The sequence below is a fragment of the Haliotis rufescens genome, unplaced genomic scaffold (genome assembly GCF_023055435.1).
Source record: "Haliotis rufescens isolate VD_foot unplaced genomic scaffold, xgHalRufe1.0.p SCAF_6, whole genome shotgun sequence".
NCBI classification, from domain to species: Eukaryota; Metazoa; Mollusca; class Gastropoda; order Lepetellida; family Haliotidae; genus Haliotis; species Haliotis rufescens.
Genome location: NW_025964334.1, coordinates 27,348,980 through 27,372,400, shown reverse-complemented (window position 1 = coordinate 27,372,400; position 23,421 = coordinate 27,348,980). Strand labels below are relative to the sequence as shown.

Sequence of the window (23,421 nt, the reverse complement as noted above, 5' to 3'; positions counted from 1 at the left end):
TACCTCTCATTAAACAGGATGGATGACATGTTTTGACGAGCGCCACCTGTTGGGCAGGATACGCTCACCTTTTCGCAAATGTTTGATAGAGAGTCATAAACACATGCTCATGATACAGTCAAAATCGTTAGTCGACTCTGCTTTTGTTAGAGATTACTAGTGAATATGGAAAGGATTTTGCTGTTTTTGTTTATATAGTTAGCATTATTATTTAAAATTTGTTTACAGACTCCTCCGACACTAAATCAAACGTGAAGGATGGGACCCCAACAGCTGACCATAGGTGGCAAAGATTGGGGTGGGCTAGACAACATCAGGGGCGTCATGTTTCATGTTTACAGACGAATCAAGGTTTTGCCTCAGATTCACAGATGGCAGAGAACGTTGTTGTCGACGAAGCGGAAGCGTTGAGCAGTTTGCCAGGGCTACAATTCTTGCCCATCGTCGGTACGGGGGCGGAAGTGTCACCACAGGCGGAATGGAGGGGAATACCAGGAGCAACCATATGCAAGCGCATGTATCACATGACAGATTAACAATAGAAATTTAAGATGAAAGTTTAACTATAGTAATATGAACGAATCGGGTGGTCTTTAACTTCTTTTCGGTGGTATATTTACATTAAACACTCCTGTTTAGAAATATCTTAAATGAAAAAAACAACATCATGTCGCTAAAATTTTCACGTTTGATAAAATTTGAAAAAGCAAGTAGAACGCTCGAATATTAATAATCAATAAATGTCCATATAAGTTATGAAACCATTTCAAAACCCATAAGAAATGTTAACTAAAAGCAGAATCCATTACACGATTCCTACTACATCATAAGCAAGTGTTTATGAATCAATATCATATAAAATGTCCTTGAATAAAAAACCCAAATCTAAACACGTTATTTGTCGATCGCATGGGCAGGATCGATGTCACGATGGTGGCTGCTCATGTGCTCTCTGGTTTGTCCAGGTGAACCGATGGTGGTTCAAATGCTTTCACTGGTTTGTGAAGGTGTCCCGATGGTGTTTGCTCATGTGTTCTCAGGTTTGTCAAGGTGTCCCGTTGGTGGCTGCTCATGCTTTCACTGGTTTGTGAAGTTGTCCCGATGGTGGCTGCTCATGTGTTCTCTGGTTTGTGAAGGTGTCCCGTTGGTGGCTGCTCATGCTTTCCATGGTTTGTGAAGGTGTCCCGATGGTGAATGCTCGTGCTTTCACTAGTTTGTGAAGGTGTCCCGATGGTGGCTGCTCATGCTTTCTCTGGTTTGTCATTGTGTCCCGATGGTGGTTGCTCATGCTTTCTCTGGTTTGTGAAGGTGTCCCGATGGTGGTTCAAATGCTTTCACTAGTTTGTGAAGGTGTCCCGATGGTGGTTCAAATGCTTTCACTGGTTTGTGAAGGTGTCCCGATGGTGACTGCTCATGTGCTCTCTGGTTTGTCCAGGTGGATCGATGGTGGTTCAAATGCTTTCACTAGTTTGTGAAGGTGTCCAGATGGTGGTTGCTTATGCTTTCTCTGGTTTGTGAAGGTGTCCCGATGGTGGTTCAAATGCTTTCACTGGTTTGTGAAGGTGTCCGGATGGTGGTTCAAATGCTTTCACTGGTTTGTGAAGGTGTCCCGATGGTGGCTGCTCATGCTTTCACTAGTTTGTCAAGGTGTCCAACTACATCATAAGCATTTGTTTATGAATCAATATCATATAAAATGTCCTTGAATAAAAACCCCAAATCTAAACACGTTATTTGTCCAATAGGTTAAGGCGTGTAGTGGGCCAAAACGTGTTTATATCCTAAGTTTGTTGACAAGTATGTTCAAAATCCTCAAACATGTTTCAAACCTAAACATGTTCAGAGCCAACAAAAATATTCAGAGTGTACAAAATAATGATTGGCATATATGGCAGTGTGCCATCTTGTTATACTTGTTCTGCAATGGTGTGGGTGACAAAACCAACAGAAGCATTATGATAGGACACAGTGACATATTTGTATAGCTCATTCAGGCCGGCTGACAGGTGTACAATACACTGGTGATGATTAACAATCGTGACCAGCGGATTCTAGACATATGTATGTAATGGCTGCATTGTAATAATTTTGGTGATTCATCTTCTTAAAATCTGAACGTGTTTAGGTAATACCAGCACAACCGTTGTTCCGTGAAATATTTAAACAGAATACAAAACACGTTCAGTGCTAAACATGTCTTAGTAAGAAACGTTTGCAAACACACAAATGTCTATCGACTGTTGATGGAGGGAGACTTAAGATAAATGTAGGCGTTCGTGTCATTGTACATTAACACATATCTATCAGAACTTCCATTGCTTTCTGTAGAACATTCATTGCGACTTTCTACGGCCTTTTTCAATTGATCTGTAAACACACGGGCGTTTTAAGTAGACTTCAGCAAACACATGCTACACGATGTGCAGGTGAAGTGAAAACAACACTTGGATATAATGCAATAGCAGTCGACGTTGAAAGGATATAGATCTTAATGCTCGCGTTTACGTTGTCGCGCATTGTTAGCATGTGCCGGCAACAAAAGCATGCTGCCGTATCGATCTATTCTCTCCACTGACAATGTTCTCTCGAGACTGCCGAACAGCAACTTCCATGGGAAACTGACAATACATGAAAATCTTGAGACAGTTGTAGCAACATTTAGACATGCACTAGTATAGAATGACATATTGGTTACGATATCGGCCACTGATTCACAACCCCCCTCCCCCCCAAATGCCGGCATATTTGTCTCAACTTCTTTGCGTCAACAACCGATAGATCAATGTTCGTTTCTTAATGATGATGTCATTGAATATTGTACCAATGCCAATGTATTGATCGATTTGATACGTCGGGCGGCCTGTTTGGTTAAATACAAACACCCAGAATCAACTAATCAATCGTACTTTTGATGTAATAGTTGGGATCTGAGGAATAGATGATTATATATAGTGGCAGCCATGTTATAAATGGACACATGTTTTCTTCACATATGTTAATTACATTAAATTGATGCAAGGATTCCATAACAAACAAGGGATGGACGTTGTTTTCTCTCTGCTCTTGTCCACAGCAGACGTAATTCAAAATTAACATGTCGTTTATAGTTTCAACAAAATCAGTAAATGCGCTTTGTGTGATTTCTGGTTTTTTGTTTGCTGTGTGATTCGAAAGTCCTTTTTATGGCACAATTCAACATTTAGTTCTATAATATCGCGTTAGCTCAGGTAAATTATTGCTATAGCAACAGGTATCTCCCGCACCCACAGTAATCTCCTAAGACTTTCTCCAAGACACAAAATTGAAGCTTTATTCAGAAGTACCACACATTGTGTACACAGGCCATAAATATGTACACACAGTAAAATACGGACAATGCAAAACCAGTTTTGACCGAGGAGACACTCTGAATACTATTATACAGAGCATAATATAATAATTTCACTATAACATGTGATAGCATGAACATAGGCAAGATAGGTACCTATATGTATGTACAATCGTATAGGAGCCCATCCAAATATCAACCACATATTTCATTCACCCAGGCTTGGGCATACACTTACACACGCACACCCATCCTTTCAACAAGAGCTAACTCCCTCGAGACAGCACGATGTCAGGTTCATGATACATCAAACTGTGCACAAGCCATCACAGTACACGACCGTGGTGTTATATACCCCTGGATATAGTTCGTGACGTGTCATTGATGACGTGTCGATACGATGTCATGTTCACGATACAACATCAAACTCTCCACAAGCCATCACAGTACACGACCGTGGTGTTATATACCCCTGGATATAGTTAGTGACGTGCTTTGGCAATGCTAGTGAGTAATGACTGATGCCTGCCTAGTAGGCCAGAATGTATTAATTGCATGCAGGATATTGAACAGGAAGAAGTATCGAAGGAACAGATTTGGAAGAGCACAAATCCGAACGAAACAGCCAGAGCACGACGCATCACGACAGGTGAGGTGAGGTGAGGTGAGGTGAGGTGAGGTGAGGTGAGGTGAAATGTGGTTTAACGTCGCGTCCAAGATTATTTCACTTATATAGCGACGTACATGCAGGTGTGTGTGTGGCTGCTTCGGACTAATGCCGATTTATAGTGCTAGCCTACTGACATACCATGCCGCAGCTTAACATGAATACCCCACTGAGGCACAGTGTAATGACGCCGAGGGTCAGGCAGGGTTACAACAAGTACCATCTTTTAACGTCTTTGGTATGATGCGGCAGACGCTCTACCACAGGACCACGGAGGCGGTCCGACAGAATAGGACGTCGGAGAGGAAGAAATACATACACAACGGAACTGGGAAGAATACATCTCAAAATTAAACGAAAAGAAGCAAATCAGAATCCACAGACAGACAGACAGACATACAGGTTTATTCAGTATTATTCAGGCTTTGTTAATGTTATCATCTAATATCACTGAGAATTGTTCATACATAATCTGACTTGTAGTATTCTGAAGACATTGTAAATATGACCCAAAGTTTTCAATTGGTAGAATATATCTAGGAACAGTCTCCACTATACCATATCCACACTATATAGTAAACAGAGCATGTCAGAGCGGAAGTACAGAACGTAGTGATTGGTCTCTTCTCAAGGACCGATAGTCCCCAGATTTTCTTCTCATGTTCCAATTTGGTTTAACACAATTTCACAATTCACTTTGTTATTTATATGACCATATACTTAGTCTTGCAAATACACGAGACATTTAAACATAGTCATACCAAACTGTATTGAATATAAAAATATAAGATTTGGTATACATGCTAAATCAAAGAATATCACATATTAACATAAAACGTCAACGCCAGAGAATGACCGGTCTCGATTATCACATTACACAGATTCCAAAGGCAAAATAGCGGTGAAAATTACAAGGATGGATCACTGCAAATCAATATTCCTGTATTTAAAAAAACCCCGGAAATAAGGTTATCCCCCAATCTGCCCGCAGAGCAACGAAATGTTTAAACCTTATCGACCGTCCCTCTTAAGAGCAATAATAGGCAACGACCCTCGGCAGTATGTGAAACGCAATGACATTGGGCAGCATGTGAACCACAGTAGCATTGTTGTAATCATCCGGAATCTCTGAGTATATGGAGTGCTGATAACGTCATGTAGAAACAATACCAAATTGATCTTGCCGTGGTAATGGAGCAAAACAAAGCTGTTTGTTTGGGACTAATTTGACTGTACTCCTATAAATGCCATACATCATAAATCAAATCTAGCTGGCACCGATTATGGTCGTGAGAAACAAAATCCGTTGTTATTTCCAATTGAACTGTTCATGCAGAATGATGAATGGTTCGGTTTGCATTCGAATGATAAGCCATTATTCCAGGACTGCTTTCGAAATGTCAACCTACGACCTTTATTGTCTTGAAACTGGATCTTCAGTCAAATTCCAATAACCATTTATCAACGTTTTGTGTATTTCTGAAGTTGGATATTTAACAATAACACATTTTTATCAATTTTACGTTTCTTTCTAAATTTTGATTTATTTTAAAGCTGCATTTCGACACATGTCAATCAATGTTACTGTGCCACCTTGAAGCCTTATTTCAATATCTTTTTACCAATGTTACTTACTTTCTGAGTAAACCTGATATTTTCCAAACCTTAAAATTCTATTTGCGTATCAGCTAAAAAGGATTTAATATCATATGTCGGAACTCTTTTCATCAATGTTACTTGTCCTCTTGAAGCATATTACAAATCCACATTTCAGCACTTTTTAATTAATGTTGCGTGTCTTCTCGATTTTGTACTTACAACCCCCCCCCCCCCCCCCCCCCCCCCCCCCCCCCCCACACACACACACAACAATATTTCAAACCCTTCTCATCGATACCGTAAAGATAATCTGCGTTACAACTGACACAAATGACACAACTGACACAAATGACTCTCAATGCAGCGTCATATCATGTTCTACTTTTACGGTCAGAGGTGATCACATTTCAGAGACAGGCGGAGGCCCAGGTGGCCCAGGCGTCTAAAGCTGTGACACGCCAGAAACCTATGATTGTTGGTTCGAATCCCGTTTCGCCTCGATTATGTTTCTAGGTTTGTCGTTAAAGCCAACTCTCCCACTTAGCCTGTTTGCATGTTCACGTGCCTGTCTCTGAGTGTGTGAGTGAGTTGGGTTTAACCCCGCTTGTAACAGTATTCCAGTTATATCACGGCGTGTCAGCTTAATGTCGGAGGAAAGCCCGAAGTGAGGCAGGTCTTAAACGTTTACCACTACGGTAAAACCCAAGAGCACGGCATGGTGCTGACAAACGTAGAGACATAATAAGAGCGATTGTCTTCCAAGAGTAAACGGATCACAAAATTTTGAAAAATTGGCGTGCTCTATCATTTTTAGATACATCCTTTAACCTTGCGCCAAATGTAATTGTGAAGTGATTTGAGAATATATTTCATTCAAGAGTATCCTTTAATGATTTTATTTCTGGATTAAAGGTTAATACAGATAAAACGAAACTGATCTGGATAGGATAACAACAATGGCACGATATGAACCATGTATTATATGGAAGTTAGATTTATTACAGACAAGATTTAAGTAAAGAGGAATAAATTTCAATGTATATTTGGAAGAAATAGTAGGATATAATTATAACGAAAAACCTGAAATTATGGAAAAAATGAATATATAGTCCATTAGAAGTTTGACATCAATGTAATACTTCATTCCTTCTTTTGCCAAAGCTAAATAATTTATTCTCTTCCTTAAATAAAATCGACAAAACCCTTTCCATACCATACCCACAAAATAAAATAATTCATAAAATTCAGAAGCGACTTTTCAGATTTGTTTGAAAAGGAAAACCCGATAAGGTGAAAACAAATGCTATGTCATTTCCACCTAAAGGTGGAGGTATAAGTTTGTGACAAGTGACAAGTGACAAGTTTTATTTGAACTTGAGCCATATGGCCCATATTGCTGCATATACACAAATGCATACAGTGCGCAGTTTCTAAACAATCAGTATCAATAAGGGGCTTATCTGGGTTTCTTTTCATATATAAAGATACATTTTTCAAAGGAAATAATTCTATAATATACTATTCAACACCAATTATAGTTTTGAAACCACAATACAAGTTTCAAAAAAGATTAATGTGATGACTTATGCAATTTCTGCAACTCAATATCACGACATCTCTGTGAAAACATACTCAAAAAGCTTTAACATCACCACAAATGATCCAGGCAAATGAGAAACCAGTTTCAAATAAAAACTTACGAATGTGAGACACCCATTTTTTTCCCATTATCATAAAAGATCTGCAACATACCAATAACCTATACACTACAATAATCAACACACATATAACCTCTGCCTACTTCACATAATATAGCACTGCTTGACGTGCGTCTAGAGACACCCAGACTCCTTTTAAAATTATTACTCTATACCTTTTCTTATCACACCCGAAGCGTAAATCCCCAAATTTCTGAACCACACAATAACATGGGTGCAATTTTACTAACACATATATTTTGAATGATATCTAATGACAAAGACGAATACGTTCTCAATAATCTTTGGGCCACACTCACCTTGAAGAAAAAATGCCTAGATAGTTACAATAAGTCACAGTTTTCATTTCAGCCACAGAATAAAACCACAGAAAGTAACAGAATTTCTTCCAAATTTTCAAGAGCAAATATATCACTCTGTTTATGCTCCCACGCTTACTCATTATAAAGAGAATAAACAAAACTAGGCTCAACATACATCCTTGGCGCACACCTGAAGATGTGCTAAACAATCTGTTCTACTATCACCAGATTTCACACTAACCTTTACCTGCGAATACATATCACTCAAAACATTAAATATCTTCCCACCAATTCCTCTATTATACAAAACATAAAACAACTTCTGTCTATTTACCAAAGCGAACGCTTTGCGAAAATCAATAAATGCCACATAAAAATGTTTAGGGTTTCTTAAATATTTTTGACACAGAGTAAATATAGTATCCAATGACATATATTTACTGAAACTTGCCTGAGACTCGTGAATAATATATTAAAATATTTCCATCCAAATTATAATTCTCACCTCCAAAATAGATGTGAAGGCCTTACACAAGATATTCAAAAGCGAAATGCCTCGATAGTTATTGGGATCAGATGATTTTCCTTTCTTATAGAGAGTAACTATCATACAAGTATTCCAGCTGTCTGGGAAAACACCACTGTCAAGAACTGCATTGAATACATTTCAAAATATGGTACTAATATTGATGCCTTTTTAAATAATGTTGTCATTTATCATAACAAGTATTACGAAATATCTTTTTACTTTCAAGATACTGTATTAAATTAATGTCTGTCTTATATCTTCGAAGTAAAAAGTATATTTCTACTGCTTCAATACATTACATTCATGATCAAACCAAACGAGTTGCTATTGCGATGTACCACCCATCCCGGAAGTAAATACTCTTAGCTGAGCACTCGAAAAATGCAAATGCGCTACCAACTTATCAACGGCAATATTAAAGTCAATATAAATCGTACGTAAAACATGTTCTGACAAATGATCAGCTTGAGATACATGCCATCTATAACCTAACAACAGGTTCACTGCTGAACCCACACTCACGCCTCGCAACAACATTGTGTTTACAGACTGAAACTGAAACCTACACGAAACAGTGAGGTGATCGGATTCACCTCTGGAGTCTATGATAACTGTTCTCCTGTTTGTCGTAGATGAAACACGAAAACATACAGAGTTCACACACTCGTCATGTATCCAACTGGAACAACTAGAAATTGACGAATATACACAGTCATCTCCCCAGAATAACGTCCTACATTCTTCAACTGCCGTGCTGCAGAAGCAACACGTGTAAAACTAGGTAAAAAGGCATTAACTATTGAGTTGTCATGCATGGTTTCAGATAGTCCCATGGTATCAAAACCATATAGCTACTGATGGAACAGGTAGTCGTTGAGCGACGAATAATTTCCAGAATGAAGTATACGTTTACCTGTAGTAAAGTATGTTATTGCAACACCAAAACTCCAATGGATTAGGAGGATAGCCAATAACAATTCAAAGTGGCTTAATAATGAATCATTATATATTACAAATACGCAGAGATAATATTTCTCAGACTCAATCGACATTACAAGGTATATGGTTTCATATGTTTCAAATTTATTCTGGAAGGATGTCTTAATAGTTTGGGGGGGCGGTCGGGTAGCCTAGTGGTTAAAGCGTTCGCACGTCACGCCGAAGACCCGGGTTCGATAACCGACATGGGTACAATGTGTGAAGCCCATTTCTGGTGTCCCCCGCCGTGATATTGCTGGAATATTGCTAAAAACGGCGTAAAACCATACTCACTCACTCACTCACTTAATAGTTTGGATTTCATATTGTCATAGCGACTGATTTACGACTACCATTGTCTGAAGTACATATGGGCAAGCTCCGTTAAAGACACGGGAAGAGCCCCATTGTACTTAAAAGGGCAAACATACCCACAAGTACCGCTTGAGTCGCGCGATAAGTTGGACTCCTGGTTTCAAATTTCTTGCTGAGATGTTTAATTCGTACTTTTTATGACATTACACATTATCATTATTCGGTACTGAGTCGCACCTCCAAGCCAGACTCCTGAACTCAAAGAACCTTCGGTGATATATTTATTGAATCTGTGCAAAGTTGTATTACCTCGTAGTGAAATTGCACATTACAAAGAATACTTGGTTGATGTAACAAATGTTATATTTGTTATATTGTTGTGTGTTCAATACTTGGTTAGTTTTACAACTGGCACTACATCAAACTGGCTAGATGATCACTTTCATACCGTCATTGGATAGGTATATGTGCACACGTATTTCAACAATATCCTGAACTCATCGAACTGATTATGTTAACATTCTGCACTGTTGTTTTCGTTGGTGAAAACGTGTCACACATATCAATTTGGACTCATGTAAGCTTGGAGTCCAAGCTTCACGGAACGGAGGGAAGTTGTCATAGCGACTGATTTACGACTACCATTGTCTGAAGTACATTTGATTGCAAAGGCAAATTACCCTGTAGCCATGTCTCCATAACTTAATTGTCATTAAGTTTTAGGCGCTAATCCCCGTTGTTAATCCTCACCAACATTTCATTGTATATTGACTGACAGCCAACCTGGGCTACATTATAACTTCCCGTTCATTACTGTTATTTATAGTATGACATTTATTGCCTTAATTGTTCATCCCCTAAGCTGTGTCACCCCCAGAAGTCCCCTTGTCCAGAGCAACGTCATTGTCTTTCCATTGTTGTTCATTACTATATATGTGCTACCATTACACTGTTACTTGGGTGTTAGTCAGGCTTGGTATTCCGAGTGCTGGTGTAGGGACGACCTCGAGCAGGATATGCTACTCGTAGGAAACGCCCTGAGGTGAGCTGGAGCTCCGCTCACCTCTTGTACGCCTGAGCTAGAAGGTCCGCTCATTGCTGTGTTTGTGTTGTCAGAGCAGGTATTCCGCTCATTGTGCAATTGTTGTTTATTGTTTACATGTTGTGCATAAAGCGTTCCTGGACAGTGATGTCGATTTTGTCCTTTATTCCCCCAAGAGCTAATTCCCCGTCAACACATGCGCGTTGACAATATTAAGATCATGCTAATACATAGGCAAACTATGTGTCACAACTGATTTATAGTATAACAGTACTGTTATGATAGTAGGTAAATCAATATGTTAAAATGTTCATCAATGACATTCTGAATGAAACTCAAGAAATATGTGTCCATGCATGGTATAATTTCCACATATTTTTCAATGCTGTCGGATCAAACCAATATCGAGATAACTATATGTCTCGAATTCTTTAGATAAATATGTAAAACATGGGCTGCTTCCAGATTATATAATTATCTAATTCTAGACTGTCTCTGTGACCCTTCAGTTACTTCAATAGTCTGATGTAACTGGTTACCAAACTTAAACGGCCAACGCAGCCATTGTAAGAATATGAACACAAAACATGAAGCATCATAATGATTCGGCAATATCACATTTTCTGAAATATAATTTAAGATGTTATGTCAGTTCATTGGACTATGATCCTTCAGAGAGTGAGGGTCAAACTGTATGAACGTAGGAGATTTTGCAGTCAAACTCTATGACGTTTCTCAATGTATGCTAAAACGCTGTGTTTAAGATTAAAAGTAGGTATTCGTGAATCCCCGGGTGTTCCCCATGAAAGTGGAAGTAGTCCGTCAGTGTTTATTTCAAGAATACAGTCTCGTGAAAAAACGTCAATGTTGCGGTCATGTGACCGACCTCTCTGTATATTGCGTAAACGTCACCATTAAAAGATGATTTATTTTTACGCTGTACAATTCATCATTCCAATGAGTGCTTTGACCCGGAGTCATTTGTTGAGTTCTCGTATCACTGCCTTCAACAAAATCCACTCTGGTCGTCAATATTACAAACGGCTTTTAAGACAGTCATAGTCGCTACAATATTGATATTGGTCACAGTGTACGCATTTTATGTCGACAGCTAGCATCAATATCATGTGGCGTACGTTCATGAATAAGTCATGTTCCGCTACTTCGTGATCTGGATCTGCTACTGGCTGACGAGGTGAACAAATGTGACTCTGCCAGGCTTATTCTGACACGACCACTCCGCAAATTGTCCTGTACACACTTGGATTTGGATAAAATAAAACGATTTTCGCGAAAACCTGGTTTCGTCACAGCTATTTCTTTCTTTACGACAAATGGATTCTGTTTCGGCGAAGCAAGACTTATAATTCTCTTGCATTTACGTTTTATATTTATATGGCATTAGATCATATACTATAAAACAGTGCAGGGTATATTCGTCTTTTAGTACACATTTTCTAAAAGTGCGCCAGTGTTATGAAACGACAAAATATAAAAAAAATCCTATAACACGTGAGAGAAAACGCGCAGCCCCACCATGTTAATCCACATGCACGTGTACTACCATGAGCATCAGGTGTTTTGGGGGCGGTCGGGTAGCCTAGTGGTTAAAGCGGTCGCTCGTCACGCCCAAGACCCGGGTTCGATTCACGACATGGGTGCAATGTGTGAAGCCTATTCCTGATGTCCCCCGCCGCGATATTGCTGTAATATCGCTAAAAACGGCGTAAAACCATACTCAATCACAATCACTCAGGTGTTTCTTGTGATTGATCATCCGATCGGCCTTCTGCACACGTATAACAAGGAACACCGTATCCAAATATTCGACGCATTCAACGTTTACCTCCAGTAGGGAATGTCTGAATGTCGACTAGACGTGTGAAACATATCAGGTCAGACAAGACGCAAACACAGAATCATAGTCAATACGTACAAATGAACCAAATATTTAAACCCTGAAACCCCGTGATGTTCAGTCTAGGACAGGCGAACACTGTTCGACAGGTGGACTTCAAATCGTTGATTTTAAATCTAGTTCCGAAAAAAAATGCTAGATCGGTGCACGTAAAATAGTTGTAGTTAAATTTAGTCCTGTCAAAATTGCCCAATAGGTGCATGTGAAATCTTTGATGTTAAATTTAGCTCAGACAACATTCCTAGATAGGTGCTCGAAATCTGGGATGTTAAATCTAGTTCAGACAGCATTGCTAGATAGGTGCTCGAAATCTGTGATGTTAAATCTAGTTCAGACAGCATTGCTAGATAGGTGCACTTGAAATCTTTGATGTTAAAACAAAATTCAGACAACATTGCTAGAAGGGTGCACGTGAAATCTTTGATTATACATCTAGACCAGACAGGCAATGACTTTAGATGGATGAGAAAATCGTGATCCATCTATTAACATGTTTTCGAATTATGATGATTTCTAATGAAGCTATTTATTTATCACAATACTACAGGTAACCAATGACTTTTTTAATAAGAATGGGATGTAACAGTAACCACATTCTATGTACTGTTCACTTGGTATCGTGAGTTGTACAATAATTCTTCAAAGAAATCAAGGTTGTGTTGAGGTTTAATGACTCGATCAAACATTTCTTTTGTCGTTGATTCAGCATAATGATAAATGCTACTGAGCTTATGACGAAAGTGGCGTGGGCAAGATCGACATCTACAACAAAGCCATAATGTTTCACGGTTTTCGGAAATCTCATCAGCTCAATAGACATCATGTTCAATAGAGTCTAATCCCTGCAGCAAACCATTCGCGTGTAATTAGATAAACTAAGCCACCTCGAGTGAACGCCCACTTCCGTTTCCGCACGCATCCTGGCAGTATTAACTTCATTAGGTTTGAAAGCAATTGCTATTTATTGCTATTTATTGCTGTGATTATGAACCATGTCGAAAAACTTCGATTGAGACATATCAATAGCCAGGTTAATTTGTAGTCATGCCCGATGTGATTGTTTGCTTGTTTGTTTGTTGTTCAACGCCGCACTCGGCAATGTGCCAGATATATGACGGCGGTCTGTAAATAATCGAGTCTGGACCAGACAATCCAGTGATTAATATCATGAGCTTCGATCCAAGCAATTGGGATACGATGACATGCATGAACCAAGTCCGCAAGCCTTTCCGCCCGATCCCGTTAGTCGCCTCTTACGACAAACATAGTCGCCTTTACGGGAAACATGGGTTGCTGAAGACCTATTCTACCCCGGATTTTTACGAGTCCGATACGGAACAGATTTTGATTGGTTGTGTATTCATGGCCGATAGGAGGCAGATGTTGATCGGTTGTGTAGTTGTGGTCGATATGAAAGATATGTTTATATGTGTAGACGTGGTCGGTATGAAAGATATGTTGATTGGTTGCGAAGACGTGGTTGAAAGGAAACAGATGTTGATTGGTTGTGTAGTTGTCATCGATATGAAAGAGAAGTTGATTGTGTTTAGACGTGGTCGATATGAAAGATATGTTGATTGGTTGCGAAGACGTGGTTGAAAGGAAACAGATGCTGATTGGTTGTGAAGTTGTCATCGATATGAAAGATGTGTTGATTGTGTGTAGACGTGGTCGATATGAAAGATATGTTGATTGGTTTCCAAGACGTGGTTGAAAGGAAACAGATGCTGATTGGTTGCGAATACCGGGGGGTTAACGAATCTGTCAAGCGATAGGAAAGAATTTAGACTATAAACAAGCAACAACATTCCGAATCATGGTCTCTCAACTCAACACTGTACGAGGGCATGAATCAAAGTTACAATATATACTGCCACGTGACATTATTGAGCATGCACATATGTTAATCACTGTACATAGCTATTCAACTGTCAGTATTTTCTTGAGAACAGGTTTTGTACTAACTGTAAGGAAGCTTTCTAAACATTATTTTTGAGCGTTGTGTGAATGTATTTGAATACGTTGAAAATAATCCATATGTATTTGTAAAGCGACAGGAAGTCAATGCAAATATTCGAAAGACACTGTTTAGTACCTATCGCCAGGGATACTGTGGCAATCGTGTTTCTTTTCACATAAATAGGAAGACAGACCCATTCATGGGATTCGTTCATCTCATGATCATGCAGACCCTAAAACAATTACACTGCCGGGCAAAAGAATGTCATGTAAAAAGAACTGGTTATTTGATGGTGATGTATTTAATACGGGTATCATCGTCGTGTTTTGAACACAAGCTTTTGGAGTTTTTCGGAGCCTTGTATCAGCCTGGAAACGTTAACGTTAATCACATTGGCTATTCAATGTGCAAGGTGAAGAGGATGTTGTTATGACTTCTTTCGCTCGGAAAATGCATCAGAAATAGTATCTCTGTGGGCTACCTCTGTAAAACCGACATTAGTCAAGTCTAGTACAGGCAGTCACATACGCACGTGAATGCACGATGCTATACAACCATACGAGCATCTGTAATAAACTATCGACATTTCGACTAGACCGTCTATAACAAATAGAAATACGGCTCAAACTCATAAAAGTCTACTGCTTTTAATGACCTCCAAAGTTTTGTTGATCTGGTTAAGTAAAGAACAAAAATCAAGAGAAGAGGCGACTTTTTTGTAACGAACTTCTTGAAACGTACATGATCCCATGATCTGAAAATGTCATAGCTTTGGTGAAATAAATGGACGGGAATCATATCATCATTTTATATGATTAAAGAGCAGTTGATTTGTTTATTCCAGAGGGTATAAACTAAGGAAGGATAACGTCACAGACCAGATAAATGGACAAATACATGATGCTTATGATGATCTCGGAATAAGTCAACCACAAGTCCTGTTGTCAGTGAAACAGTTCAGGCCTTAACTATGGAATACTATAAAAATCTCGCACATCTAACCTGCTTCCAAAGGTCGACATCGCGAAAAATAGAGAATGCAAAATGTCCCTTACAATGAGATATTTCATATTAGCACAATACTTAAGGTGCGAGCTATATATCTCTAACTCTTGTTACTAATCTTTGTAAAATGATTTTCTAACCTTTCAAGGCCTGCAAATGGGGTTATTAAATTTGTACAAAGTAGGAAACTCTATATACGAGGATTAATTGGTAGGTTCTAAGCCTCATGTAGAAGGAATTGCGTAATAGGGAAACCTTTTGTTGGGGACAATACATGATGTCATAGACCTTAAGTCAATAGAGAGAGCAAATTGTTTCGTGGCGACAAACCAGTAAAAAAAGCAGGGGTCTGTGACCTTTGGAAAATGGACAAACTCGAGGAACGTGCAGTGATAAAGTACTTGCAGAAAGGGAGCTTTACACCAAAAGCCACACATGAAGATATGAATACAACACTAGGGAAAGACCCTCCTTCCCATGGCACCGTAAAGAGGTGGGCAGCAGAGTCCAAGCGAGGCGGAGGAAACCTGGAAAGCCTGTGTGAAGCCCATTTCTGGTGTCGTGATATTGTTGGAATATTGCTAAAAGCGGCGTAAAACCACTCACTCACTCAAATTTCACGATTAATTCATTGTATCGGATATAAAGGAAATAGCGAGTTCTTTGAACATACTATTACTATTACTGGAATCTGAAATTGTAAATATTTCATTTCACTTATTTCTTTTAAAAAATGTCACCTTTGCCAAACCAATTATAACTTTACCTCGCTCCAAGAATCAAACAATGATGCCAGCTCCGTCATTCAACTGAACATTTCATATTTATTATGCATTATTGGAATAAAGATATTGGTTGAAAAAAAGACATTATTCTTACTTCCACAATAATCCGTCGCATTCTAGTCCAACAATAGACGTCTAAATACGTATGTTAGTAGAATAAAATTCGAAAATAACAAGCAAATTAACTGCCCAGAAAACATATCTGAATTCATAAATCTTTGAGTAAAAGAATATATTTAAATGATGCATACACAGGAGTTCTTCGCTGATTATCAGTTTAAACCATAAAAGTGATTCGTTCCGAATGGTTCCACGTTTTCACGTGCATCGTTGGATTCTAAACATTCCATGACCGTCTTGACGGAATGACACGAATGGTCATTAGCGGATCAGGAACGGCCGACTAGAAAAGATGAATTGCGACTCGGAAATGAATTTGCGTTTGCATAGACTCGTTGTGGCTCAATGCATGTGTCTGATCGTCGTGTACTTAATGTTGTAAGGGAGCATCCACGTGCATAAAACAAGCGACCAAACTAAGTTGGTTTTAATGTCGCTTAAACATTCACTGTTTCATTTATAATAGTGAGTGAGTGAGTATGGTTTTACGCCGCTTTTAGCAATATTCCAGCAATATCACGGCGGAGGACACCAGAAATGGGCTTCACACATTGTACCCATGTCGGGAATCGAACCCGGGTCTTCGGCGTGACGAGCGAACGCTTTAACCACTAGGCTACCCGATCGCCCCTCATTTATAATATAATTGTAAAGGGACAAAACCCTTTCCATAATCATAAGAAAATGTCGATGGTACGACTGTATCACAAGCACATTGTATGTGATGATAGCAGCAGTTGGTCAAAAGGTGCGCCTGTCCTCCCCCATGGGTTGTACCCCTCACAAACATAAAGAAAGTATATTGTCAACACTCCTAAAAAACAAAACATTGAGCCGAAATCTAGTCTCAAGTCTTTTTTTCAGTTTTGAAAGTTTTACTGAAACCTTGTTAAAAGTTCTTTTTCCTCATATCCTTTTATTTTTGAAGCAATCAATCCCCACAATCCGAACTAGCAAAAATACAGACTTAACCAAAGCAACTGAATGCACAAGGTAGCTGGAGAATGAGGTATAAAAGACAAAGTGTTGTTGCACGAATAAGAACGATCAACTGTCTCAAACAAGCAGCTTCACATTGACATAGCTACTCCCTGGTTGTGTACGGACAAGAGCCCTCAGTAGATATTTTATTATTTTACTGCACACAACAGCGTGTTATTCTGGGTGTCTTTTAACAAAGCGCACATAGAATATACTGGGAGTGTCTTAGTGGGGCTGTCTTCGTTTAACCTCATGCTATGACTCATCTTGGTGTGCAGCAGGTGTTTGAATTCTTCTGAAAGTTCCTATCACATAAGGGCGGTCGGGTAGCCTAGTGGTTAAAGCGTTCGCTCATCACGCCGAAGACCAGGGTTCGATCCCCGAAATGGGTACAATGTGTGAAGCCCATTCCTGGTGTCCCCCGCCGTGATATTGCTGGAATATTGCTAATACACGTGCACTGTACATTGAATAAAGATACAGCTGTTAACTCACACCTAAGTGACTACCGATAATTTACGAGCCGCGGTCATGTTGCTGAGTGCAGCGTTAACCAACCAACCAACCATACAACCAACCAACCAACCAACTGTTGGGAGCTAGAACTGTCACCGAACTGCGAAAAGACCGCATTTCTAAATAGTCAACGGGAGCTTCACAATCTGGTTTGGAGCCTGTCATTGTTCCTAATGAGTAATTTGATCAACATTATATGTTTTCATGTTGACCAATACCTTTATATTTTGAAGTGTATAAATATTCTGCTGCCGTGATACTAACACATCTTAGACCCTTTGGGAAACTGTTTAAATAATTTACATCGTTTCTATGTATCCATACAAATTATGCATATTTTACGAGTGTCTCTAAGACCGTGAATAAACGGCGGGTAAACATGTTTAGTGAAGTGAAGACAAGTTCATTTTTCGTCTCATAATTACAGTAACAGTAACCTTGTTTACGAAAAAGTTGTTGGGTACAGGTATCAATCCATCCATCAATGCGAACGACGAAACCCTTTTATAGCCACATGAAATACACGCTAAAAATTGTACGATTCTGACTGTGAGTTGGTCTGTGAATCACTATCACTAGTGATGATACCAGGTGTTTGCGAAAAGATGAGAGCATACTGCCTGACTAGTAGCATCCGTCACAAAAACACGCAAAGGCAAGTCAACCGTTTAAATGAAAAAGAACCATGTCTACCATAAAACTGCTCGACTGTACATCAAAAGTTGTGAAATGAAGACACCAAAGCCTGGAGCTATTGGAATATTGCTCGACATGAAGGGAAACTTGACTACAGTAAACTACGGTTATAACGAACTCAAAGGGCCCATAAATTTTAGTTCGTTATAACCGTAGTTCGTTATAAGCATATATACATCAGATGGCCGGGACCAAAAAACAGCTCGTGATATCCGCCAATTCGCTATAAGCGTGTTCGTTATAAACGTAGTTTACTGTATACCCATCCCTCGATCCAGCCTCCCATTCATCAATCGATCCATCCATCTGGTCCTCGACCAATCAATCCCACCCCTCAATTCATCAAACAAATCATGTGTATATTGATCTATATAGTAAACTATTGTCTTCTTTGAGAAGGATTTAGAAGTTGGAGTACTAAGTGAGGATACGATTTATGGATGAAGGAGCAACGTTTCGGTGTAGGTTCTAACACCGTTATCAAGCGAGTGATGTTGCTTGATAACGGTGTTAGAACCTACACCGAAACGTCGCTCTTAATTGTAATGAAGAAGTTGTTCATCCATATATCTTATCCTTAAACTATTGTCCACCTGAATTCTCCCATTGTTATTTGTGCAGCTTTACATACAGACTAACAGAGCTAATGCGTTAATCTCTTTGTTTGACAATAGTCTTACGCTGACACTGATAGAACACTTTACATTCCGGCTAACCACATATCCGCTATTATAAAGTGTATTTTGCTGTCATTTTGTGGGGGCGGTCGGGTAGCCTAGTGGTTAAAGCGTTCGCTCGTCACGCCGAAGACCCGGGTTCGATTCCCGACATGGGTACAATGTGTGAAGCCCATTTCTGGTGTCCCCCGCCGTGATATTACTGGAATATTGCTAAAAGCGGCGTAAAACCATACTCACTCACTCACTCACTCACTCACTGTCATTTTGTACCTCATATGCCGAGGATCTCGGCCTGAGCGTAATAAAGTTCTGTTCTGTTCTGTTCTGTTCTAAAGCGGTTGTGGGTTTGTACACTACGAAAGCGGAGACCAACCAACTCGTAAAATCCAGCACACTCCGCTAGTGACACATATAACATTCTCTGGAGCTGACATTTTATATTTGTACAAGACAGCATGGGAGAAGGTACTGATTATTGCAAGCCTATGTTTTGTGTCTATGTACTTTTGTTTCTTGTCGGCTGGGTAGTCTAGTGGTAAAAGCGTTCGCTCGTCGTGCCGATGGCTCGTGTTTGATTCCACGCATGGTATTTTGCTATCCCCGCTTTGATACTGGAATACTGCCATAAGCGGCGTAAAATTATACCCACTCGCTCTGTATCTTATCACATCATTATTAGTTTCACCAATTTCTTTCAAGTAATTTGTCAAATTGACAATAACATCCATAAGCCAACCGAATCAGAAACATGCAATCCTGGCCATGACACAATACAGAGCAGAAGCATACCATCAATTTGTAGCTTCTTCTCGTGTAACACATAGACGAGGCTCGACCTTCAATGAGCTTCGACAAGCTTCGGTGAGCATTTGGGGATTTCCGGGCACCTCAAAGAAGCTTCTGGGAGCTCCGAATATTTAGGGTGATCTTAGGGATTTCATGGGAAATTCGGTGAGCTCCTTGGAGCTTCAATGAGCTTCACTGGTACTGCTAAACCCAAAGTTATCGTCATGACAGTAGTTTAGGATTTTGTGATCTTTTTGTTGGCAAAGGACGTTAAAGTGTAAACCGTTAACGGGTATTGTTATCAAACTATTTTATTAAGGTTTTCGTCCCACAACTCCTTGCCTACACATACGACGTACCACGATTATAACATGGCCAGCTATATCGTGGTGAAGTATCTATCCAGAGTAAAAGTAATTGTTGTCCGCTAGGAGCTATACACAGTCCTAGAATCCTAGGACAACGGTTCCTGTGTTGTATTGCTCCACCTAGACAATGAGCACTACAAAGCGAAAATGACAATACGTTCAACCAGGACAGTGAACACAGGGTGGACAGTATTATCTTTCACACTAAATAATAGACATTAATAGGACATTGAAACCCGGAGTTTGGTTGCTCAGGAATGAGGGTCCGAGGACTAGATATCAATGTCCAATGTCATTGTGAACGAGGATGTACAGTCCGAGACAATGATTCCTGGCGTACTTTGTTCGCCGCACATTGAAAAAAGTGGATACTGGCTGCTTAGGAGTGATGGTCCGAGGACACTGTTCCCCAGATATCAATGTCCAGGACATTGTGAACGAGGATGTACAGTCCGAGGCAATGATTCCTGCACGGTGTGTTGTCCCCCTTACATTCACAGCAGTGGGCACTGGCATTTACGCTTCCGGTATTTATGATAAAGAGTGAGAGAGGGAGTGAATTGTGTTTAACGCCCCTTTGATTGTGCTGAAAGGCTGAGCAAGTAGCTTCAAATCGAACTCAAACCCAAATTCAACTCCTTAAAAATGCCTTTATATAAGTGTAATTTCAGATATTAATATATTTATATTTCGAAAAAAACCCTTTCCATGTGCATTCTGATGTATTAGAAATGCAGTCATATTTTTCTGCTTCCATCAACTTAATACGACAACGCAGGTCACAATAGAATCAGTGAAATCACCATGTTAAAAATGGATGACACTCGCGCATTGAAGTAAGTTAGATCATGCTATTAAGTGTCTCAGCTGAGTGCTCTCGTTCTTGGAGACATGGGTTTCTGGTAGGAATACCGTGGAACCGTGCTACATGTACTTCTTATTCTGACATATTTCGAGATAGTCTTACGAAAACGAATATTGGTTCTTGTTTTAGACCCAACAGCAATATTTTAACGAATATATTCAAATATTTCTTTGAAAGATTAATGTCCGTCATGTTTCTGAACATGAAGACACAAAAAGATAATGAAGGAAACCTCGCCTCAAATTGGTCAAGAAAGTAATGCAATTTGAGAAGCTGAGAAAACATGTATTTCCTCAAACACAGCATATCATATCCGCAACCATTTTACAAACACTCATTTGAATACAAAATTCATTTAACCGGGAAATTATTGATGAACAGAATCACAGGCTGACAAAACAGATCTTGACATATTTCGTGACATTCAGCCAGAAGCAATAAAGTGCGCACATTTCACATCAGCGTTTTAGAAATGTTAAAATTTATGCTCACCTATGTATAACTGTAGGATTAAAACCACGGCCGGTATGATCGCGCTAGACCCCAACCGAGTATTCCAATGTATTTCCATTGCGGCAGTTATAAGGTCCGCTACCTCATCCTTTCAGTGTCTTCTGCTATCCCGGAGCAGACGACAGTTAGCAGACGTGTTTCCTGATCGCCCGGGCAATATCACAGACGCTCATGCTGCTCCGAGTGTTTCTGCGCATATATCGATTATCCATGTTCCGGGTGGTCGTTGGGGAAGGGATATGTTGTTGAAAGCTGCGATATCATAGACTTTCATGTAGATTTGAAAGCAAATGAGTTTTTGCTTCAATAGAACGTGAAGTTAAATTGTCCCCGGGGAAAGGTCACGCGCGACTGTATTCAACCGGATATATTTTATTGATGTCAGGAAAAGATGAACGTGTGTTATCAGTAGGTCGGGTTTTATTACATTGGGTGGCAATGTATAGGCAGTTTTGGATTAGACAAACGAGTGTCTAGCGATATAGGCGTATGGCAGTGCCATCGGGGTTCGATCATACACAAACTCAGCCAGTCGGGCGCATTCCACTTTTCTACATATAATAATCAAAATTGACGAATTGATAGGCGTGCTCCTCGGGTACATATTAGACTGGAAACTAAAACATGGCAAGTAAATGTTTTAACACCCCGCAAGCAATGTTCTAGTTATACCACGGTGGTTAATATAAGCGACAAAGCCCTTTCAATGTTCATGAGAAATCTTTGTCAAAAACAGAGTCGATTGTACGATTCCGATTATATCATGTGTTTATGAATCACTATCAAACAGTGATGATACCAGGTGTTCGCGAAAAGGTGAACGTATCCTGCCCTACTGGAGGTGGCCTACACAAAAACATGCAAAGGCAAGTCAATTGTTTACCTGAAAAAAATCCACGGGAACATATTTTACAAGTCAAAATAGGGAATTGCTTTTTTGTCCCTGGTGTGTCAGATTTGGGAATGTTCTCGTGTCCTCATGTCTACCATAAAAAAATTAAAAGCTTTACTGAGGCCTTGAATGTTGTATTGTAATGTTGATCAAATAACTTCTGAGCCAGAGTTGCATGACGCTCTTTGAAATAATGGTAGAAAGAGCATGCTCGATTGTACCTCAGTTGTGAAATGTAGACACCAAGGGCCGGAGCTGCAGGTTTATTCCTCCACATAAAGGCAAACTGAATTTGGGCCAGTCGAACCAGTGGCTGACTTCTGTATTGAAGATGTACGCCGCCAGGGAACGACGACACGTTATTTGCCAGGTTATTATTCTGACTCCATATGGGGACCACTTAGTCCATGTTGTGTGCAGGCTTTTTCTCGTATCGTATCGGGGGTTGGGGGGTGGGGTGCGTGGGTGGCACGGGTGGCCCAGTCGTCTAAGGCGCCGCGATTCGCTGTGTAGAGTTGCGTCCCTTGGGCACGCCAGAAACCTATGATTGTGGGTTCGAATCCCGGTTCGCCCCGATTATGTTTCTAGATTTGTCAGCGCCATACCCGTGCTCGTGGGTTCCACCGAAGGGGAAACCGTCTGAGACCTGCATCACTTGGGGCTTTCCTCCCACATTAAGCTGACACGCCATGATATGACTGAATACTGTTAAAAACGGCGTTAAACCCGACTCACTCACTCGTATCGTATCGTGATTTTATGTATTTCTTTTGTATCTACGCATCGTCATAAAAAAAAAAAAAATCAAGTGAAATCAATTTGATAAATTTCTGTTGAAATAAGTATTGTTGTATTATA

At 39.8% G+C, this 23,421-nt stretch overlaps 1 protein-coding gene across 1 annotated transcript in view; it reads right to left on the bottom strand.

Moving 5' to 3' along the window:
• Positions 1-21,976, bottom strand: part of LOC124127805 — a 31,455-nt gene extending 9,479 nt beyond the window's left edge. The window contains exon 1 of the mRNA XM_046491177.2: positions 21,651-21,976. Within this exon, the coding sequence (XP_046347133.1) occupies positions 21,651-21,729 (79 nt within the window). The 5' untranslated portion in view covers positions 21,730-21,976. The remainder of the gene's footprint in view (positions 1-21,650) is intronic.
• Positions 21,977-23,421: the final 1,445 nt, after the last annotated feature.